The following is a 19,136-nucleotide window of genomic DNA, read 5'->3' as shown; positions in this document are numbered from 1 at the left end:
TTCTACCTTGGATCTTCACAGCAATTCACTGTTATTAAGTTTGCTGCCATCTGTTGTTTGCCTGAACTGCCTCTGTGGAAAAGTGGACAGTGTCTGCTCAGAGAGGGGAAAGTCTGTGGTTCCATTCCCCAGCTGCGTCATGGCAAACCATGTCAAAAGATGGTACTTGTTGTTGCCCTGCCTAGCCCTCAGCATTAAGGGGATAGAACAAGGACTATTCGGCTTGGAGTCAGTATGTTCAACTTAATCTCAGTGGGCTAGTACTTCAAAATCGACGTAAACCAGGGCCCACCTGCACAAAGCGATCTTAGCGCTAAGACTATCGTATGCCTATGTTATAGTGTGGGTGTTATGATCACCGTAGAGATAAGATCTCTTTGTGCGAGTGGGCCCTGGACTAGTCCAAGCAGCCACATACACATACGTGCAGCATGTCACTATATAAGAGACGTTAAACCCCATTTCACTTTATCTTATTATCAAGGAAAGACACAGTCATTTTTCTTTGTGATATATTTTATTTCACATTCAGACTTTCAGCACATATGCTTCACACAAAACACTTTCCCTACTTGAAACAGTGGAATGTACGGACACCCAATCTCATTAAAATCAGATCTTAGTTCTCGCTACAGCCAAACAAAGATCTGAGGACATCCCATTTCAGGTCATGTCAGAACGACCTTTCATCCGACCAATCAGTGCATCGCTTACCAGATCAGGTAAAAGACAGACAGAATGTGTTTTCTAATCGTGCAAACACGAAATGTTCAAGGCCATCTATTAGCCATTCCAGAATGTTCTTTTCAAATTTTTAATCAAGAATTTGTCAATAATGTTTCGAAGCTAGCTCCGTAAAGCACAAGAAGATGCCTAATCTGGACTTCTTGTCAGTCATTTCATTGTTAGGTTTAATTTCGCAAAAGGTCTGACGTGACCGTAATGGGATGTCCTCAGATCCTTGTTTAGCAGTAGTGAGACCAAAGATCTGATTTTAATGAGATTGCTCCTAATGAATTAAAAATAAACTTGTCGGTCACACCGCACAGAAGTACGATTACGAAACGATACAGAAAGGTAACCAATTTGCTTTCAGAATAGAGATTTTTATTCACATCATTCCCCATTCCTAATAAATAGCGGTGATAAAATTTTGTGGATTATTTTTTACAATTACGGGGTAGGTGAAAAGAAACAATCAACATCAAGAAAATTGCCCCAAATCTTCTTTTTTTCTAATCTAAGTTTTTTGGGGGGGGTTGTCAGCTTGTAAACCAACTAAAAAGATATATACTACTCAAAAGAAGTTAAGGAAAACCTGTTTCTTTCATATTACTATAGTTAATTTGTCATGCCATGATAGGTGAACTATAGTAATATGAAATGTTCTTTAACTTCTTTTGAGTAGTATATAAAGCCTAATGATACATAGCTTTCTAAACTGACATGCAGTCACAGATAATCATGATAATAATGCCCAGTTGAATGGAAATGACACTCTCTCTTGCAACAAACAGCAACAACATAATTCTCTGCTATATTTATTTTTCTCGATTTTTCTGTTTGCGAACATCCATATCTATCATCCACTTTATATGCTCTACACTCATGTTTTTTATTTGTTTGTTGTTTAATGCTACCCTGAGCAGTCATCAGACGGTGGTCTGTAAGTAAAGTCTGGACCAGACAATCCAGTGTCTGACATCAAGAGCTTCGATCCTCACAATTGGGACATAATGACATCAACCAAGTCACTGAGCCTGACCACCTGATCCTTTACAACATACATAGGTTGCTAGGGACCTACATCCCCACCTGAAATCCCCAAAGGTGACCTCACACATTTCCTAAACATGATGGTAATAAATATTGAAAACGATGTTTGGAACATGTGATTGAAATTAACGTGAAATTCTCAATCATTCATTACACAGAGGTGTTTATTAACCGTGATCAACCACCACCATGGTCTAGTGGTAGAATGTGTGCCCAGAAAGCCGAATGTTCGGGGTTCCATCCCCAGCTGTGTCATTCAAAAAGACTGTAAGATGGTAAGTGCTGTTAACCTGCCTGGCGCTTGACATTAAGGGGCCAAAACAAAGACCGGTCGCCTCAGAGTGTCTGAGTGTGGTATTCATGTTACTTCTACTGAATACATTTTTCATGACCCCACCCCTTAATCTTTGGTTAAACATTTTCAACTTTCACTGCGACATTTTTTCATGACCCCCGCCCCTTAATCTAAGGTAACATATTTTCAACTTTCACTGCGTCATTTTTTCATGACCCCGCCCCTTAATCTTAAGTAACATATGTTCAACTTTCACTGCGCCATTTTTTCATGACCCTCCCCTTTAATCTAGGTAACATATTTTCAACTTTTGCATCATTTTTTCATGACCCTGCCCCTTAATCTTGATAATATATTTTCAACTTTCGCTGCGTCATTTTTTCATGACCCCGCCCCTTAATCTTAGGTCCCATATTTTCAACTTTTGCGTCATTTTTTCATGACCCCACCCCTTAATCTTAGGTCGCATATTTTCAACTTTCGCGTCATTTTTTTCATGACCCTGGCCCTGTATCTAACATGTCTAAGGTCGCATATTTTCAACTTTCACTGTGTCATTTTTTCATGACCCCCCCACCCCCACCCCCACATGAGTTGGTAAGGATAAGGGACAGAAAGGCATCACAGTGTTAAGAAGTGAAGATGTAATATAATGGACAAAATAGAGTGGGTAAGTCTTAATACCATCTTGCTTAAAAGACAGCAGTTATATTCCAGTCAGCCTAACACAAGTGTTAACTCCTACAATACTCTCTTATATTTGATCAGTTTGTTGTTACTTCTGTGTCTGCACAGATGTGTGTATTCTGTTTCCATTTTAATATCCTTGTGAAATATTGGTAATCTGGGATTCTCTGATGTAACAACAATTCCCTTCGGAGCTATAAAGTATCATTTTATCCTATGTAATTCCAATCAGCGTCCGCGAGCACAACACACTCTGGTACCGTACTGTCTTATCTTTCATCACATCTTCTCACAACATCCAAGCACAAACGAATCTGTTGAAGCCGGATAAATATCAGCCAAGCTGGTGAAATGTAAATGTCCATGTTTCTCTGTGGCACTGTTTCATGAGTGGAGTGTTGCCGAGGGAAACATGGCCCTGATGCCATCCATGGCGCCGTCGTCATGAGAGACTGGGTTCCCTGAGATGTGTATAACCTGCAGCTTGGGGCATGTCAGCAGTGCCTCCAGACCCTCCTTGGAGGCAATACCTGCGTCAGTTAAGGAGGCAATATGTCAAAAATGCTGAAACATTCCTTGAAAATTAGTTACCGTTTTCGACGTAATCATATAGGTGTATATATATATACCGTATTTGACATAATAAGCGCCCAGGGAACTCTCAAAATAAGAAATAGGGGGCTCTTATTAGAATATTATTTCGTGAAAACAGAGTTGAAAGATCGTAAGTTTTGTGAGCGAGTTTGGTTTTACGACGCTTTTACCAATATTCCAGCAATATCATGGCGGGGGACACCAGAAATGGGCTTCACACATTGTACCCATGTCGGGAATCGAACTCGGGTCTTCGGCGTGACGAGTGAACGCTTTAACCACTAGGCTACCCGACCGCCCCTCGTAAGTTTTGTGGTTTATGCTGACAGCCTGAAATGTTTATGTACGACAGATATATTTTTCCAGAATTTAATTGCCCATAATTAAGGGTGCATATAACACACGAGTGCGTATTATAGACGAATAAATATGTCTTGTGTACATTGATCAATCGGAATCGGGATACCAGGCAGAGTGTGCGGCCTTGACATTTGTTGACAAATCACCAACCGTGTAAGTAGACAGCTGTTTTTCTTTGAGATCGTTACACTAAAATACTTTGTCGACATTGTGCAAAATACTTTGTCGACATTGTGCGAAACTGTACAAGATAAGTAATAATTGATTTGATTGGCAGAGACACAGAGGTCGTCCAATTTAGTTTATTTACACTTCTGCTGATGGCAAGTGATAATCATGGAAGAATAGGTTCCCAAGAAAAATCAATCAAAATTTTAGTGTTGTATTTTATAAACTAATAACTTAAAATCAGGAAAATTAGTTTGGCAGACCCATAATCCATGAAAAAGAAAGGTCTGGCCTACTTTGACATTGACCTTTGACAGTCAAAGTGTCAAGGCTCAGATTTTGTTTCAGCTGAAAAGAGTGAGTGAGTGAGTATGGTTTTACGCCGCTTTTAGCAATATTCCAGCAATATCACGGCGGGGGACACCAAAAAATGGGCTTCCACATTGTACCCATGTCGGGAATCGAACCCGGGTCTTCAGCGTGACGAGCGAACGCTTTAACCACTAGGCTACCCGACCGCCCCTCAGCTGAAAGGAGCATTAAGAAATATCTATTAGAAGATGGAGACAGATTAATTGTTCACACAGTAAGATGTACGTCTGTGCAGTGCACCCGTCACATGAAAGGATACAGTTATTCTGAAGGTCAAGTTCAGTCAACTCTGGCAGGAAGTTGAGCCCGTCACATGATGTTACCCGGTTACCGCTGATGTTCAACTTCTCCAGGCACTGGAAGTACTGGAAGTTGTGAAAACTGTCGAGGGTGTTGTCAGAAAGCTTCACCTCCCGAACAAGGGGAAGTAACTCTAGATGTACCAGTGTCGTTAGGCCTTGGTTGGACAAGTCCAAAACATCATCAAGCTTGCCTTTAATAGTCTCTATGGCAATCTCGATCAGCATCTTACTCCCTGCAAAAAGAGGATATGGATTACGTCATGGTGTCCTCCGAATATGGATTTGTTCAGACTTGAAAGACAAAAGGATTTTGTTTGTTTGTTGTTTAATGCTGCACTCTGCAACATTCCAGCAGCCTGTAAATAATTGAGTTGATAATTGGACGAGACAAACCAGTGATTAATATCATGAGCAACCATCCACTTCCAGGGCATGCTGACACACTATCAGCACAGCCAGTGAGACAGACCACGTGATCATATAATCGCCTTACGTCCAACATAAATTTCTGGGAATTAATTCTAACCCAGGAACCCTATTGGGATAAAAGAGGACAATAACAACATTAATATACTGCCACTTACTGAGGTCGAGGTAGTAGTTCTGTCGCTTGTTGTCGAGGTGCTGTAGTTGCTGTAGATGCTCCAGGATCTCGTCCTTGTACAGGATGGGGCACAGAGACTTCATCAGAAGAACGATGGTGAGGAGCACCCCTGCCAAACACATGCAGTTTGTTACCTATCAGTGTGCATGGTCACAACATGCCTGATCAGCTGAGGTTTCTGTCACCAACAATATAGTGAGTGAGTGAGTATGGTTTTACGCCGTTTTTAGCAATATTCCAGCAATATCACGGCGGGGGACACCAGAAATGGGCTTCACACATTGTACCCATGTCGGGAATCAAACCCGGGTCTTTGGCGTGACGAGCGAACGATTTAACCAGTAGGCTACCCGACCGCCCCTGATCAGCTGAGGTTTCTGTCACCAACAATATAAATATAAATAGGTAGGGGATCGAATGTCTTCGGATTCATGTGCAATCCCTTTCACAAGTCAGCTCCCCCACAATCCTATGGCTCTTTCAGTGTGTGTACACATGCATGGGCCAGGGAGCAGTGAAAACAAACAGGATCCATCCTAATGTTAGCCCAGAGTTTCATGTGATTCATGTTTGTTTGTTGTCGAACACGGCACTCAACAATATTCTAGCTATATGATGGCGGTCTGTAAATAGTTGAGTCTGGACCAGACAATCTACTGACTGACATCATAAGCATCGATCCAGTCATTGGGATACAGTGACATGCATCAACCATGTGAGCCTGACCAACCGATCCTGTTCGTCGCCTCTTACGACAAGCATAGTTACCTTTTCTGACAAGCATGGGTTGCTGAAGACCTATTCTACCCCTGATCTTCACGATTCAATGAGTGAGGGAGTATGGTTCTTAAACGGTTTTTAGCAATATTCCAGGAATGGAACCCATGCCTTCAGCATGTCAAAGTTTCAACAACTTGGTTACCCCCGACCCCAACCCCCACCCACACACCCACCCCCACCTACATTTATTCTCTGGTTCCAGACTGTACAGCTCCCTCACAGCATCAAGCTCTCTCTTCAACACGTCGCTTGTAGCTGAACTCAGCTCCGAGCTGTAACAGGGGAAGGTGCAAACATCTGACAACATGAACTTGTATAAACAGGATTAAATAAAACATTGGGGACAAAATAATGAGAAAACGAACATCGTTTTCCTTAACCTTTAACAAGATATCAGCAACACTGTGTTGGAGTGAGTCAGTGAATATGGTTTTATGCCGCTTTTAGCAATATTCCAGTAATATCACGGCGAGGGACACCAGAAATGGGCTTCACACATTGTACCCATGTCGGGAATCGAACCCGGGTCTTCAGCGTGACGAGCGAACGCTTTAACCACACGGCTACCCGACCGCCCTCACTGTGTTGGAAGACACCAAGTCCTTAAAACATTATTTAGAGGTATCAGATGAACTATAACATATCTCAAAACTTCAAAGCACAGAAGATACTCGTATACCACAAATTTCATGTTAAGGTGAGGTCAAATGGGGTTTAACACTGCGTCCAATATTATTGCACTTCTATAGTGACGTGCATGTATGTGTATGTGTAGGTGGCTACCTGTACTAATCCAGACTGAAGCCGGTTTTATAGTGCTAGCCCACCGACATACCATGCTGCAGTTTAACATGAATACCCCACTCAGACACAGTGTACTGACTCCGAGCCGACCAGTCCTTGTTTAAGCCCCTTAATGCTGAGCTCCAGGCAGGGTAACAACAAATACCATCTTTTAACATCTTTTGGTATGACGCGGCCAGGGATCGAACCCCAGACTTTCCACTCTCCGAGCGGACGCTGTACCACTAGCCCATGTAGGTGGGCATTTTTCATGTAAAACAAAAGCTCTAGGCTTGAACCAATCAGCAGTGTCCTAGAGAGTTTGCAAGTCACTCAAAACCCATTTGTTTGTCTGCAAACTTAAGAATTAAAGATGGATGAATCTTGCAGTTAATGATTATCCATATTGCACAGCGACTAATTACAGCATCTAGACCGGGGCTGATAACGAACCACGGTCCATTGCACAGTGTCAGAACATGATAACATACTCAGCATTTAAGATATATAAAAACAGTAAGCAGTGTATACAATGCACCAATACCCACCTAAAACTACTTTCTACACACTGGAAGTTCTGTCCTTGACTCATCTGACCTTCCTCAAGAACAATTTCTGCTGACAAATCAGATTCTTCCACACTGACCTTCACCTTGACCTCTCCATCAGGTATGGAAAGTTCAGAAGCTATGTATGAAAGTTAAGGTACACAAACTTGACGTATGTTTGAACATTCTAACCAAAAACTTGAGAGTATCAGTGTGATTTCTTTCCCACAGAGCCATCTTTGTGTGACAACTATCTCAACTCTCACACTTTAATACAGACAGTGAGTGAGTGAGTGAGTGAGTGAGTGAGTGAGTGAGTGAGTGAGTGAGTGAGTGAGTGAGTGAGTGAGTGAGTGAGTGAGTGAGTGAGTGAGTGTTGATAAGCTTAAAAAATTCTACTCGCCTAGCCTGATTTTCAGCTTGCCCTGATGAATAAGGGAAAAGAAGGAAACTTTATTTTTAATAACAAAACTTCATTAACTGAAACAACAGCAAATGGGAGATGTGCAGAAAAGAAAAATGACTTGTCATTAGGTACTTCATCTGCAGTTGACGAAAACCAATGCATCTTCTAAGTTTCAAAGTTAATATCATCTTTTTATACCTGTCTGAGGGCAACTAAATCATATCGTCCTACCTGCCCGGAACTTTTTTTTTATGGGTTGGGAAAGTCAGGCATACTATTGAACACCCCTGGTTTTATGCCGTTCTTCGCAAGGTTCAGCCATGTCATGGCAGGGAATACCATAAACTGGTGATTTCTGTGTTATGAGCAAACGCTTAAACCACTGGGCTACCCCACTGACCTTGTGTCGACAGAGCAAGCTACTAATGTAATTATATACTGCAAACAGAGTCATGGCAAAATATGAATGCCTCAACAGATGCTAAGTAACATTTACTGTGTCACATGATTGTAATTACATGAAAATAATGCCATGGCACTGTAGCTCACCTGGATGTCTAGACAACAGTTAGTGAGTGAGTGAGTGAGTGAGTGAGTGAGTGAGTGAGTGAGTGAGTGAGTGAGTGAGTGAGTGAGTGAGTGAGTGAGTGAGTGAGTGAGTGAGTGAGTGAGTGAGTGAGTGAGTGAGTATGCTTTTACGCCGCTTTTAGCAATAGTCCAGCAATATCACGGCGGGGGACACCAGAAATGGGCTTCACACATTGTACCCATGTTGGGAATCGAACCTGGGTCTTTGGCGTGACGAGCGAACGCTTTAACCACTAGGCTACCCGACCGCCCTTCAACAGTTAATAACTTCCACAGCCTCTTAGCACTACAATCATTTAAACAAATATGTCATCACAAGGAGAAACCCGTGAAGATCCAGGGTAGAATAGGTCTTCAGCAACCCATGCTTGCCGTAAAAGGTGATGCATGTCATCGTATCCCAATTGCGTGGATTGATGATCATGATGACAATTACTGGATTGTCTGGTCCAGACTCGAGTATGTACAGACCTCCGTCATATAGCTGGAATATTGCTGAGTGTGGTGTTAAACAACAAACAAATAGTTTGTCAGTATTGCTGCATTGGTTCAGTGGCTTCTGAGGAGAAAGTGTTAATGACGCACATTGGATGCCGGACAAACCAATGTCGAGCAAACAGACTGTGACAGGTCACTTGACTTTCAGTCAGGTGAGCTAAAAATGTTTAGTTTCAGGAGAGTGTATTGTGAGTGTTTGGTTTCTTTGTGTTTCAAACAAATATCTGAATTCTTAGAAGGATATCCAGAGAGTAGAGAATGTAGTTTTCCTCTGCTGGTTAGTCCAGGTGCACTCGACTGGAGACCCATTCACCTCCAAAATGAGGTTATCTTTACCGCCAATCTTAAAGACAAAACAAACATGTACATTAATAATAATAATAATAATAATGATGATGATGATAATAATAATAATAGAAGAAGAAACAGAAGAAGCAGAAAGACGAGAAGGAGAAGAAGGATGAGAAGAAGGAGAAGAATGAAGATGAGGAAAAGAAGGAGGAGAGAATAAGGACAAGAAGCAGAAGGGTGAGAAGAATAAGGAGGAGAAGAGGAATAAGGACAAGAAGCAGAAGGGTGAAAAGAAGGAGAGGAGGAGAAGAATAATAAGGACAAGAAGCAGAAGGGTGAAAAGAAGGAGGAGGAGGAGAAGAAGAATAAGGACAAGAAGCAGAAGGGTGAAAAGAAGGAGGAGGAGGAGAATAAGAATAAGGACAATAAGGAGAAGGAGTAGAATAAGGACAAGAAGCAGAAGGGTGAAAAGAAGGAGGAGAAGGAGAAGAAGAATAAGGACAAGAAGGAGAATAAGGACAAGAAGGAGAATAAGGACAAGAAGCAGAAGGGTGAGAAGGAGGAGGACACGGAAAAGGACAAGAAGGAGAATAAGGACAAGAAGCAGAAGGGTGAGAAGAAGAATGAGGAGGAGGAGAAGAATAAGGACAAGAAGGAGGAGAATAATGACAAGAAGCAGAAGGGTGAGAAGAAGAAGGAGGAAAAGGACACAGAGAAGGACAAGGAGGAGAATAAGGACAAGAAGCAGAAGGGTGTGAAGAAGAAGGAGGTAGTGTGAGTTTGGTGGTATTCCAGCAATATCACGGTACTGTGAGTTTGGTAGTATTCCAGCAATATCACGGTACTGTGAGTTTGGTAGTATTCCAGCAATATCACGGTACTGTGAGTTTGGTGGTATTCCAGCAATATCACGGTACTGTGAGTTTGGTGGTATTCCAGCAATATCAAGGTACTGTGAGTTTGGTGGTATTCCAGCAATATCACGGTACTGTGAGTTTGGTAGTATTCCAGCAATATCACGGTACTGTGAGTTTGGTAGTATTCCAGCAATATCACTGTACTGTGAGTTTGGTAGTATTCCAGCAATATCACGGTGCTGTGAGTTTGGTAGTATTCCAGCAATATCACGGTGCTGTGAGTTTGGTAGTATTCCAGCAATATCACGGTACTGTAAATGGACACATTTCACCCATGTGGGGAATCAAACCCAGACCTTAGGCATGAAGAGTGAATGCTTTAACCACTAAGCTACCCAACCACCTTGTGTTTTCATATACATGAACTTTATGACTGGGTAGTTTGTTCTTGTCGCTACATGTCTAAGACACTGTCAATGCGGCCTTAACGTAACTCACTCACTCACACACACATGTTTACCTGTATATGTTTGGCAAGTGATACGACAACCCGTCCTGCATCCCTGGCCACATACATCTGACATATCTGCTGCACCGTCTCTCCTGTATACAACATACACAGCCTGTAGAGTCGCAGGCTAACAAGCTACTCAACTTTTGATAAGGATATAGAGATTATTAGCTGAGGGTTTCATATCATAAATATGTATAAATTTGTTGTTTACTTGTTTGTTGTTTAACACCGCACACAGCAATATTCCAGCTATATGATGGCTATCTGTAAATAATCAAGTCTGGATCAGACGATCCAGTGACTGACATCATGAACATCAATCTACGCAATTGGGATACGATGACATGCATTAACCAACCACCCGATCCTGTCAGTCGCCTCTTACGACAAGCATAGTCGCCTTTTTTCGCAAGCAGGTGTTGCTGAAGACCTATTCTACCCCAGATCTTCACGGGTCGCCTTTCACGCAAGCATGGGTTGCTGAACATGCTGAAGACCTATTCTACCCCGGATCATCATGGGTCGCCTTTTATGGCAAGCATGGGTTGCTGAAGACCTATTCTAGCCCGGATCTTCACGGGTCCAAGCACATAAATTTATGTTAGACATTAGTTTATTCAGCAAGAACACATTGCATTGATGCATGGCGCTTACAAAAAGCAGTTCCTGATAGGGTTCTTTTTTTGCGTATTTATCGGATCCGTACACCAAGGTTTGTTGTATCTATAAATCAATCTATTATATGATAACTTGAGATATTTGAAATACTCACAAAAGGTTTTTAAAAGGTCATAACTGATGCAAAACATTTGCCAAGAAAATCAAAACTTGGAATTTCCACTGTCTATTTATAGATCGCGATCAAAAAGCGAAAATGGCATGATAACACACCAACCAATCAGCTGCAAGTAATTCTGTCTAGCCCTAACCGCAGTCACAGTGTATTTGACAGCAAACAGCAAAAATCAGTGGGGTCTCGATTCATTTTAAACCATGACAACCAAAAGTAGAAAATTAACCCAAAAAACTAAGTGGTGAGTCACAAGGTAAAACTACGTAAAACCCCGCCTTTGACCTTACCTCTTCCCAGCAGCCACCTGTGGTAAAACCATGCACTCTGGTCATCAGGGTCGGTGAAGAATGCATTCTGGACTGTTTCATGTTCTGAGGAAAACATTTGTTAAATGGTTTATATGGAATATACAGTTGACAAGACTTGTCATGAAGCACAATCATACTAAAGGACAAACAGCTGGGGACATTATTAAATTCATAAACCCATATCACTAGTATTCTGTGGAGCGGAGTTGCGTTGCGTTGCGTTGCGTTGCGTTGAGTTGAGTTGAGTGTTGGGTTTAACGTCGCGTCCAAGATTATTGCACTTATATAGCACTTATATGCACGTGTATGTGTGTGTGTGGCTGCTTGTACTAGTCCAGACTGATGCCGATTTATACTGCTAGCACACTGAGATACCATGCCAAGTTTAACATGAATACCCCACTCAGACACAGTATACTGACTCCGAGCCGACGTCCTTGTTTTAGCCCCTTAATGCCAAGCGCCAGACAGGGTAACAACAAGTACCATCTTTTAACGTCTTTTGGTATGACGCGGCTGGGGATCGAATCCCGGACCTTCTGCTCTCCGGGCGGACGCTCTACCATTAGACCACGGAGGCGGTCGGAATGGAGTGGAGTGGAGTGGAGTGGAGTGGAGTGGAGTGGAGTGGAGTGGAGTGGAGTGGAGTGGAGTGGAGTGGAGTGGAGTGGAGTGGAGTGGAGTGGAGTGGAGTGGAGTGGAGTGGAGAGGAGTGGAGTGGAGTGGAGTGGAGCGGAGTGGAGTGGAGCAGATTGGAGGAGTGTGTGGCGGAGGGGAGTGGAGTGGAGTTAACGCCTGTCATCACCTGCACCCCACAGACCATCATCACCATTTACGGAACAGCTGATTGTGTGCAACCATACCCCAAGTGCATTACTCATGCTGTCAACCACTGGTATGTTTCGTTCAGATTCAATTATCATGGTTACTTAAAGACTGTTGTATCCATCTTCCCGAGGCAAGGGAATTAACTGACTTTATAAGTCCGAACAAGGCTGGAATTTATGTCCCTCCTATGTCCCTCCTATTGACCAATCAGATTCCACCACTCATATCACTTGCATTTACTTCAAACAAAATGGTGCTGCCTAGACAAAGTGATCTGATCGACAATCAAGACTTTTATTGTATTAAAATGGGTCTTACCTCGTGCAGTGCATCAAATCACTTGAGCACCTTTAAACATGTAAAGATTTGGAAAATATCTGTTGACACCCAGTTGACGGAACACATGCTTTGCAAATCCTGCAATCGACCAAAATCTGCACAGCAGTCTCCGTGTTGTTTATGAACCAAATGTCAATTTCGTTACACGATTTCGATTAGACTATGCATAGACTAGTTAGTCCAGCCAAAACTCCAAAATTCCAACCTAGTTCGGCAAGGGTGGAAACTGGACTTTTACAGTGAGTTAACTCACTGCTTCGGGAAGATGGTTGTATATAGGTATAATGTTTTACTTACAGGCAAATGAGATGAGTCTGTAACATGACAGACATCAATGACTCACTCACTCACTCCACACAACTCTCTCACCTTGCAGCATCTGGTGTTCCTGGACCAGGCGTGGCTGGTTGGGGTCAGGGAAGATGGCGGGAAGTAACTTGCTGCGGTAATGCCAGGAGGAGTAGTTAGAGAAATTGCTGCTGATTTTGGTTGTGGTGAACTCAAACTCCGACTCCAGTGATACATTAGACCTCGACACAACAAATCTCCGGTAGTCCCAGCAGTGAACTGTGGAGAAGGTCAGTTACCATGGTTACATGTCATCCTACATCTGATTGTTTAAAGGTGACTATGCTTGTCATAAAAAGTGACTAACGGGATCGGGTGGTCACGCTCGCTGACTTGGTTGATGCATGTCATTGTATCCCAATTGCATTGGAACAATGCTCATGATGTCAGTCACTGGTCTGGACTCGATTATTTACAGACTGACGTCATATAGCAGGAATATTGCAAAGTGCGGCATTAAACAACAAACATCCAAACGTCTGATTGTTTAAATTTGCTTCTATTCTAGTCATGGATGATGTACAAGTGTGACAGGCACACATCAGATGTGTTCATATGATTGAGAACTAGCCTTTTCCTTTTTCAATGTTTTGTGTTTGAATTCATAACAACATTACATATTCCTGTGCAATGGCTGAAATGTGTCAAAGGCTGAACTTTGACATTTGAACATGCCTTTTATGGACACATTTTGCCTCACTTCAACACTGAGCGCTGTACATGTGAAAAACAAGAACTAATGTTGTCTCAATTGAACACTTTTCATTACGAGTCTTGCCTCAGTACGTAAATTTGTCAGTTTTAAAGTAGTCTTTGATTGATCAGAAGTCAGAAGAACATGGAGACATGGGTTTTCATGGGTAACAACTTACTGCTTTGTAAATAAACAAAATACAAAATTGTCAGTTGTAGTTGAGCACTCACAGTTTCTCTCATCGTACTCAAGGAACTGGTTGCACAACTGTAGTTCCCGGTCCCAGTCCGGCTTCGGCATGTTGTCAAGGACGAAGCAGCGGTGATGCCATGTGCCGTACGACTTGGGGTTACCCTTCAGACATGCCTCGAGGAAGTACAGCTCCTGCTGGAACAGTGTCTGTACCTCTTCCTCTGACCTGGGCACAATATACAGAAATCTGTACCTCTTCCTCTGACGTGGGGACAATATACATATATCTGTACCTCTTCCTCTGACCTGGGGTCAATCAACATATATCTGTACATCTTCCTCTGACCTGGGGACAATACACATATATCTGTACCTCTTCCTCTGACCTGGGGACAATATACATATATCTGTACATCTTCCTCTGACCTGGGGACAATACACATATATCTGTATGTCTTCCTCTGACCTGGGGACAATATACATATATCTGTACATCTTCCTCTGACCTGGGGACAATACACATATATCTGTACCTCTTCCTCTGACCTGGGGACAATATACATATATCTGTACATCTTCCTCTGACCTGGGGACAATACACATATATCTGTACCTCTTCCTCTGACCTGGGGACAATATACATATATCTGTACATCTTCCTCTGACCTAGGGCCAATATACATATATCTGTACCTCTTCCTCTGACCTGGGAACAATAAACATATATCTGTACCTCTTCCTCTGACCTGGAGACAATATACATATATCTGTACATCTTCCTCTGACCTGGGGACAATACACATATATCTGTACCTCTGCCTCTGACCTGGGGACAATAAACATATATCTGTACATCTTCCTCTGACCTGGGAACAATAAACATATATCTGTACCTCTTCCTCTGACCTGGAGACAATATACATATATCTGTACCTCTTCCTCTGACCTGGGGACAATACACATATATCTGTACCTCTGCCTCTGACCTGGGGACAATATACATATATCTGTACCTCTTCCTCTGACCTGGGGACAATATACATATATCTGTACCTCTTCCTCTGATGTGGGGACAATCAACATATATCTGTACCTCTTCCTCTGACCTGGGGTCAATATACATATATCTGTACATATTCCTCTGACCTGGGGACAATATACATATATCTGTACCTCTTCCTCTGACCTGGGGACAATATACAGAAATCTGTACCTCTTCCTCTGATGTGGGGACAATCAACATATATCTGTACCTCTTCCTCTGACCTGGGGTCAATCAACATATATCTGTACATATTCCTCTGACCTGGGGACAATACACATATATCTGTACCTCTTCCTCTGACCTGGGGACAATACACATATATCTGTACCTCTTTCTCTGACCTGGGGTCAATATACATATATCTGTACCTCTCCCTCTGACCTGGGGTCAATATACATATATCTGTGCCTCTTCCTCTGACCTGGGGACAATATACATATATCTGTACCTCTTTCTCTGACCTGGAGACAATCAACATATATCTGTACCTCTTCCTCTGACCTGGAGTCAATCAACATATATCTGTACTTCTTGCTCTGAACTGGGGACAATACACATATATCTGTACCTCTTCCTCTGACCTGGGGTCAATCAACATATATCTGTACCTCTTCCTCTGACCTGGGGACAATATACATATATCTGTACCTCTTCCTCTGACGTGGGGACAATATACATATATCTGTACCTCTTTCTCTGACCTGGAGACAATCAACATATATCTGTACCTCTTCCTCTGACCTGGAGTCAATCAACATATATCTGAGCCTCTTCCTCTGACCTGGGGACAATCAACATATATCTGTACCTCTTCCTCTGACCTGGGGACAATCAACATATATCTGTACCTCTTCCTCTGACTTGGGGACAATACACATATATCTGTACCTCTCCCTCTGACCTGGGGTCAATATACATATATCTGTGCCTCTTCCTCTGACCTGGAGACAATCAACATATATCTGTACCTCTTCCTCTGACCTGGGGTCAATCAACATATATCTGTACCTCTTCCTCTGACCTGGGGACAATATACATATATCTGTACCTCTTCCTCTGACGTGGGGACAATATACATATATCTGTATATGGTCGGAGCTTACACCATGTCACACACTGCAACAACTATTCCAGGCCTCGGGCCCTCTCTCTGTATCTACATGGGGTATTCCATGTCAGAATGTGATTTGGAACAAACAATCTTTTCTTACTTCTCTGCCTTGAAATGTTTGAAGATTTCTTTCCTGTAGTTCCAGAGAGAGTAGAAATCAGAATTGGCAGTCAGAATTTCAGCAGTGATGTGTAGAGCCTCGTCATCATATTCCTGCTGCTGGCGCTACAACACAAAAGTGGAACACCCTTGTGTCAAAATGTGAAATTATTTAATTATGTCATGAAAGAAAAAGAAAAATGCGAGTAATGGTGAAAAATAAAAAACGACATGCTTTTGAAGTCAATCTTTGACATAAATAATTCAATGCTGACGACGACCCAATGCGCAAACACAGCCAATTACACTTGCGTCTCTATGATCTGATATTAATAACATTAGCATAATTAGGATGCTCTGACTTCATCAAATAATACGGGCAAGGGATGTCAAGAAAGCAATAAGTTCCATAAAACCATTTGTAGCGGATTCTGTTCATTCATTACATGTTCTTCACTATATGTATTAAAGTTCCTGTTAACTTTTCCTATGGCAAAGGGGGCAGGGGTGGCCCAGTTGTCTAAGGCGCCATGATTCGCTGTGGAGAATTGATCCCTGGGGCATGTCAGAAACCTATGATTGTTGGTTCGAATACCAGTCAGCCACGATTATGTTTCTAGGTTTGTCAGCACCATACCCATGCTGGTCTCACCAAAGTGGTGAGGTGAGGTGAAATGGGGTTTAACGTCGTGTCCAAGATTATTGCACTTATATAGCGACGTGCATGTATGTGTGTGTGTTTGTGTGGCTGCTTGTACTAGTCCGGACTGATGCCGATTTATAGTGCTAGCTCACTGAGATACCATGCCGCAGTTTAACATGAATACCCCACTCAGACACAGTATACTGACTCCGAGCAGACCAGTCCTTGTTTTAGCCCCTTAATGCCGAGCGCCAGACAGGGTAACAACAAGTACCATCTTTTAACGTCTTTTGGTATGACGTGGTCGGGGATCGAACCCGGACCTTCCGCTCTCCAGGCGGACGCTCTACCACTAGACCACGGAGGCGGTCTCTCACCAAAATGGTAAACGTATGAGACTTGCATTTCTTCGGGCTTTCCTCCCACATTAAGGAGACAGGCCGTGATATAGCTGGAATACTTTAAAGCGCTGTTAAACCCAACTCACTTACTCTAATGGTATAATCATATATAAAAAACTGTGTGTATACATAGTCATCTGATCAACGATGCTTCACCTTTGCAGATATTTTTTGGACAGCTGCATTGTAAATCTTCAGCTTCTTTTCCCTTTCTTTCCTCTTGGCTTCTTGCTGCTCAGCAGTCGTCTTCACTTTAAGTCTTCCGTGCTGAAATCAAGATCAAACATTAACAAGTGTGAAACATAACCTGATCAAATGTTTCAGTGAAACAAAACAATAAAAATATACTAACGTAACCATGGTAACAGAAACATGCAGATGGAGAGGAAAAGCAGGAATTTCTACCATATACTTCAAGCAGAGTTAATTAAGCATGGTCCGGTGCCTTTGTCCAAATCTATGTCAGTTTAAAAAATATTCTCCATCAATGAAATGGATCCAAAAAGGGCTCTTATTAAACCTCAGGTAATTCAGTTGGTTTAACACTGCTTGGAACAGTATTCGAGTTAAATCATGGCATGTCAGCTTGATGTGGGAGGGAAGCCTGAAGTGATGCAGGTCTCAGACCACCACTTAGGTGAATCCCACGAGCACGGGTATGGTGGACAAACCTAAAAACATATTCGAGGCAAACCAGGACTCGAACCACGGTCACAGATTTCTGGTGTGCCCAACTCTGTACAGCAAATTGAAGCTGGGTTGTGTGTGCCCCCTATCAAACCTCATACTTTAATTGTTAAGACATATGCCCCAGCTTCGTATTACGAGCAAAAAAGGTTTTCATCATTCTATCCTAGAAGTTTTTTAGGTGTATAAACATAATAAAAGCAAATCACATGAAGCTTACTAGACAAGGGATGAAGAGATAGGATTTGTGACTTACACTGCAATCTTCCACAGTATGCATAAAAAAGTTAAGATATTCAGAGATCTAAAATGTCCACTTTCTGCAAATTGTCTGAGTATTACAGTAAACTTGAATTTACAAGTCGGATCAATAATTGACTTATAACTTGTACAGTACATACCATGATATACATGCTGTAATTGTATAAAATTGTATATGTTGTACTGATAGTTGGTGCTAACAAATCAAAGATCAGAATCTGTGATACAAGCCCACAACTAATGGATCCTAATGACAAGTAAGAACTCTGTAGAGAGAGTTGTGGGTTCTAAACCCGGTTCCCCCCAATTATGTCTCTTGATTTTCAGCACCATCCCCATGCTTGTGGGTTTCTTGAAAGTGGTAAATGTCTAAAACCTGCATCACGTGAGGCAATACGTCTTTACTTGAGGCTATTCTCCTGAATCAAGCTGACACGCCATGATATAAATGGAATACTGTTCAAAGTGGCATTAAACCCAACTCACTTACTCACATAAGCATGATAAGCATGATAAATGAAGTAAAAATATATATGAGTCAAACGAACCAAAAGAGATATATACTGCATGCTGTATACCCGATGAGTATGATTATACAGTGACTTTATATCTAATGGAGAAAAACAAAATTTAACAGTGGTGTCTGATCAATGAAGCAGATGAATTTACAAATTATCATTCATAGTCCACAAACGTAGATCTAGGCCCTAGCACAGATAATCAGTGAACTCAAAGGATTTAGCGCACAGATGTACCCTGCCAAATTACTAAAACACTTTCCAACAAAACATTACATAAATGAGAACTATGTTTACAATATATATACACATGCATACCATTTTCAGTCGCCACAAGATCGGCGACTCTTGAAACTGCTAATGGATTGGGGAACACCTCCAAGAATCTATATTTACATCACAACATCACTTCCGCATTTAGTCCAAACGTGTTTTTCTTAGCAGAA

At 42.0% G+C, this 19,136-nt stretch overlaps 1 protein-coding gene across 1 annotated transcript; it reads right to left on the bottom strand.

Moving 5' to 3' along the window:
- Nucleotides 1-498: 498 nt before the first annotated feature.
- On the bottom strand, nt 499-19,132 carry LOC124140898 (geranylgeranyl transferase type-2 subunit alpha-like). Its single transcript, XM_048397633.1, has 13 exons — nt 19,009-19,132; nt 17,381-17,491; nt 16,182-16,306; nt 13,964-14,151; nt 13,061-13,258; nt 11,504-11,587; nt 10,430-10,512; nt 9,006-9,104; nt 7,270-7,412; nt 6,122-6,210; nt 5,139-5,267; nt 4,512-4,787; nt 499-3,288 (listed from the first exon to the last, which is right to left on the bottom strand). Exons 1-13 carry the CDS (start codon nt 19,009-19,011, stop codon nt 3,143-3,145), a joined length of 1,674 nt encoding a protein of 557 aa, XP_048253590.1. The 5' UTR covers nt 19,012-19,132; the 3' UTR covers nt 499-3,142.
- Nucleotides 19,133-19,136: the final 4 nt, after the last annotated feature.

This window comes from Haliotis rufescens, unplaced genomic scaffold (genome assembly GCF_023055435.1).
Source record: "Haliotis rufescens isolate VD_foot unplaced genomic scaffold, xgHalRufe1.0.p SCAF_17, whole genome shotgun sequence".
Lineage (NCBI taxonomy): Eukaryota > Metazoa > Mollusca > Gastropoda > Lepetellida > Haliotidae > Haliotis > Haliotis rufescens.
The sequence above is the reverse complement of the archived record's forward strand: the minus strand, read 5'-3'. Positions and strand labels throughout refer to the sequence as shown.

Excerpts from the sequence above, each read along its gene's own strand:
- LOC124140898 (XM_048397633.1), bottom strand. Across the intron at positions 11,588-13,060 it reads GGAACACCAGATGCTGCAAG|AACATGAAACAGTCCAGAAT; the intron begins GTGAGAGAGTTG and ends TGTTTTCCTCAG. Across the intron at positions 5,268-6,121 it reads TCTGGAACCAGAGAATAAAT|GGGTGCTCCTCACCATCGTT; the intron begins GTAGGTGGGGGT and ends TGTGTTTGGCAG.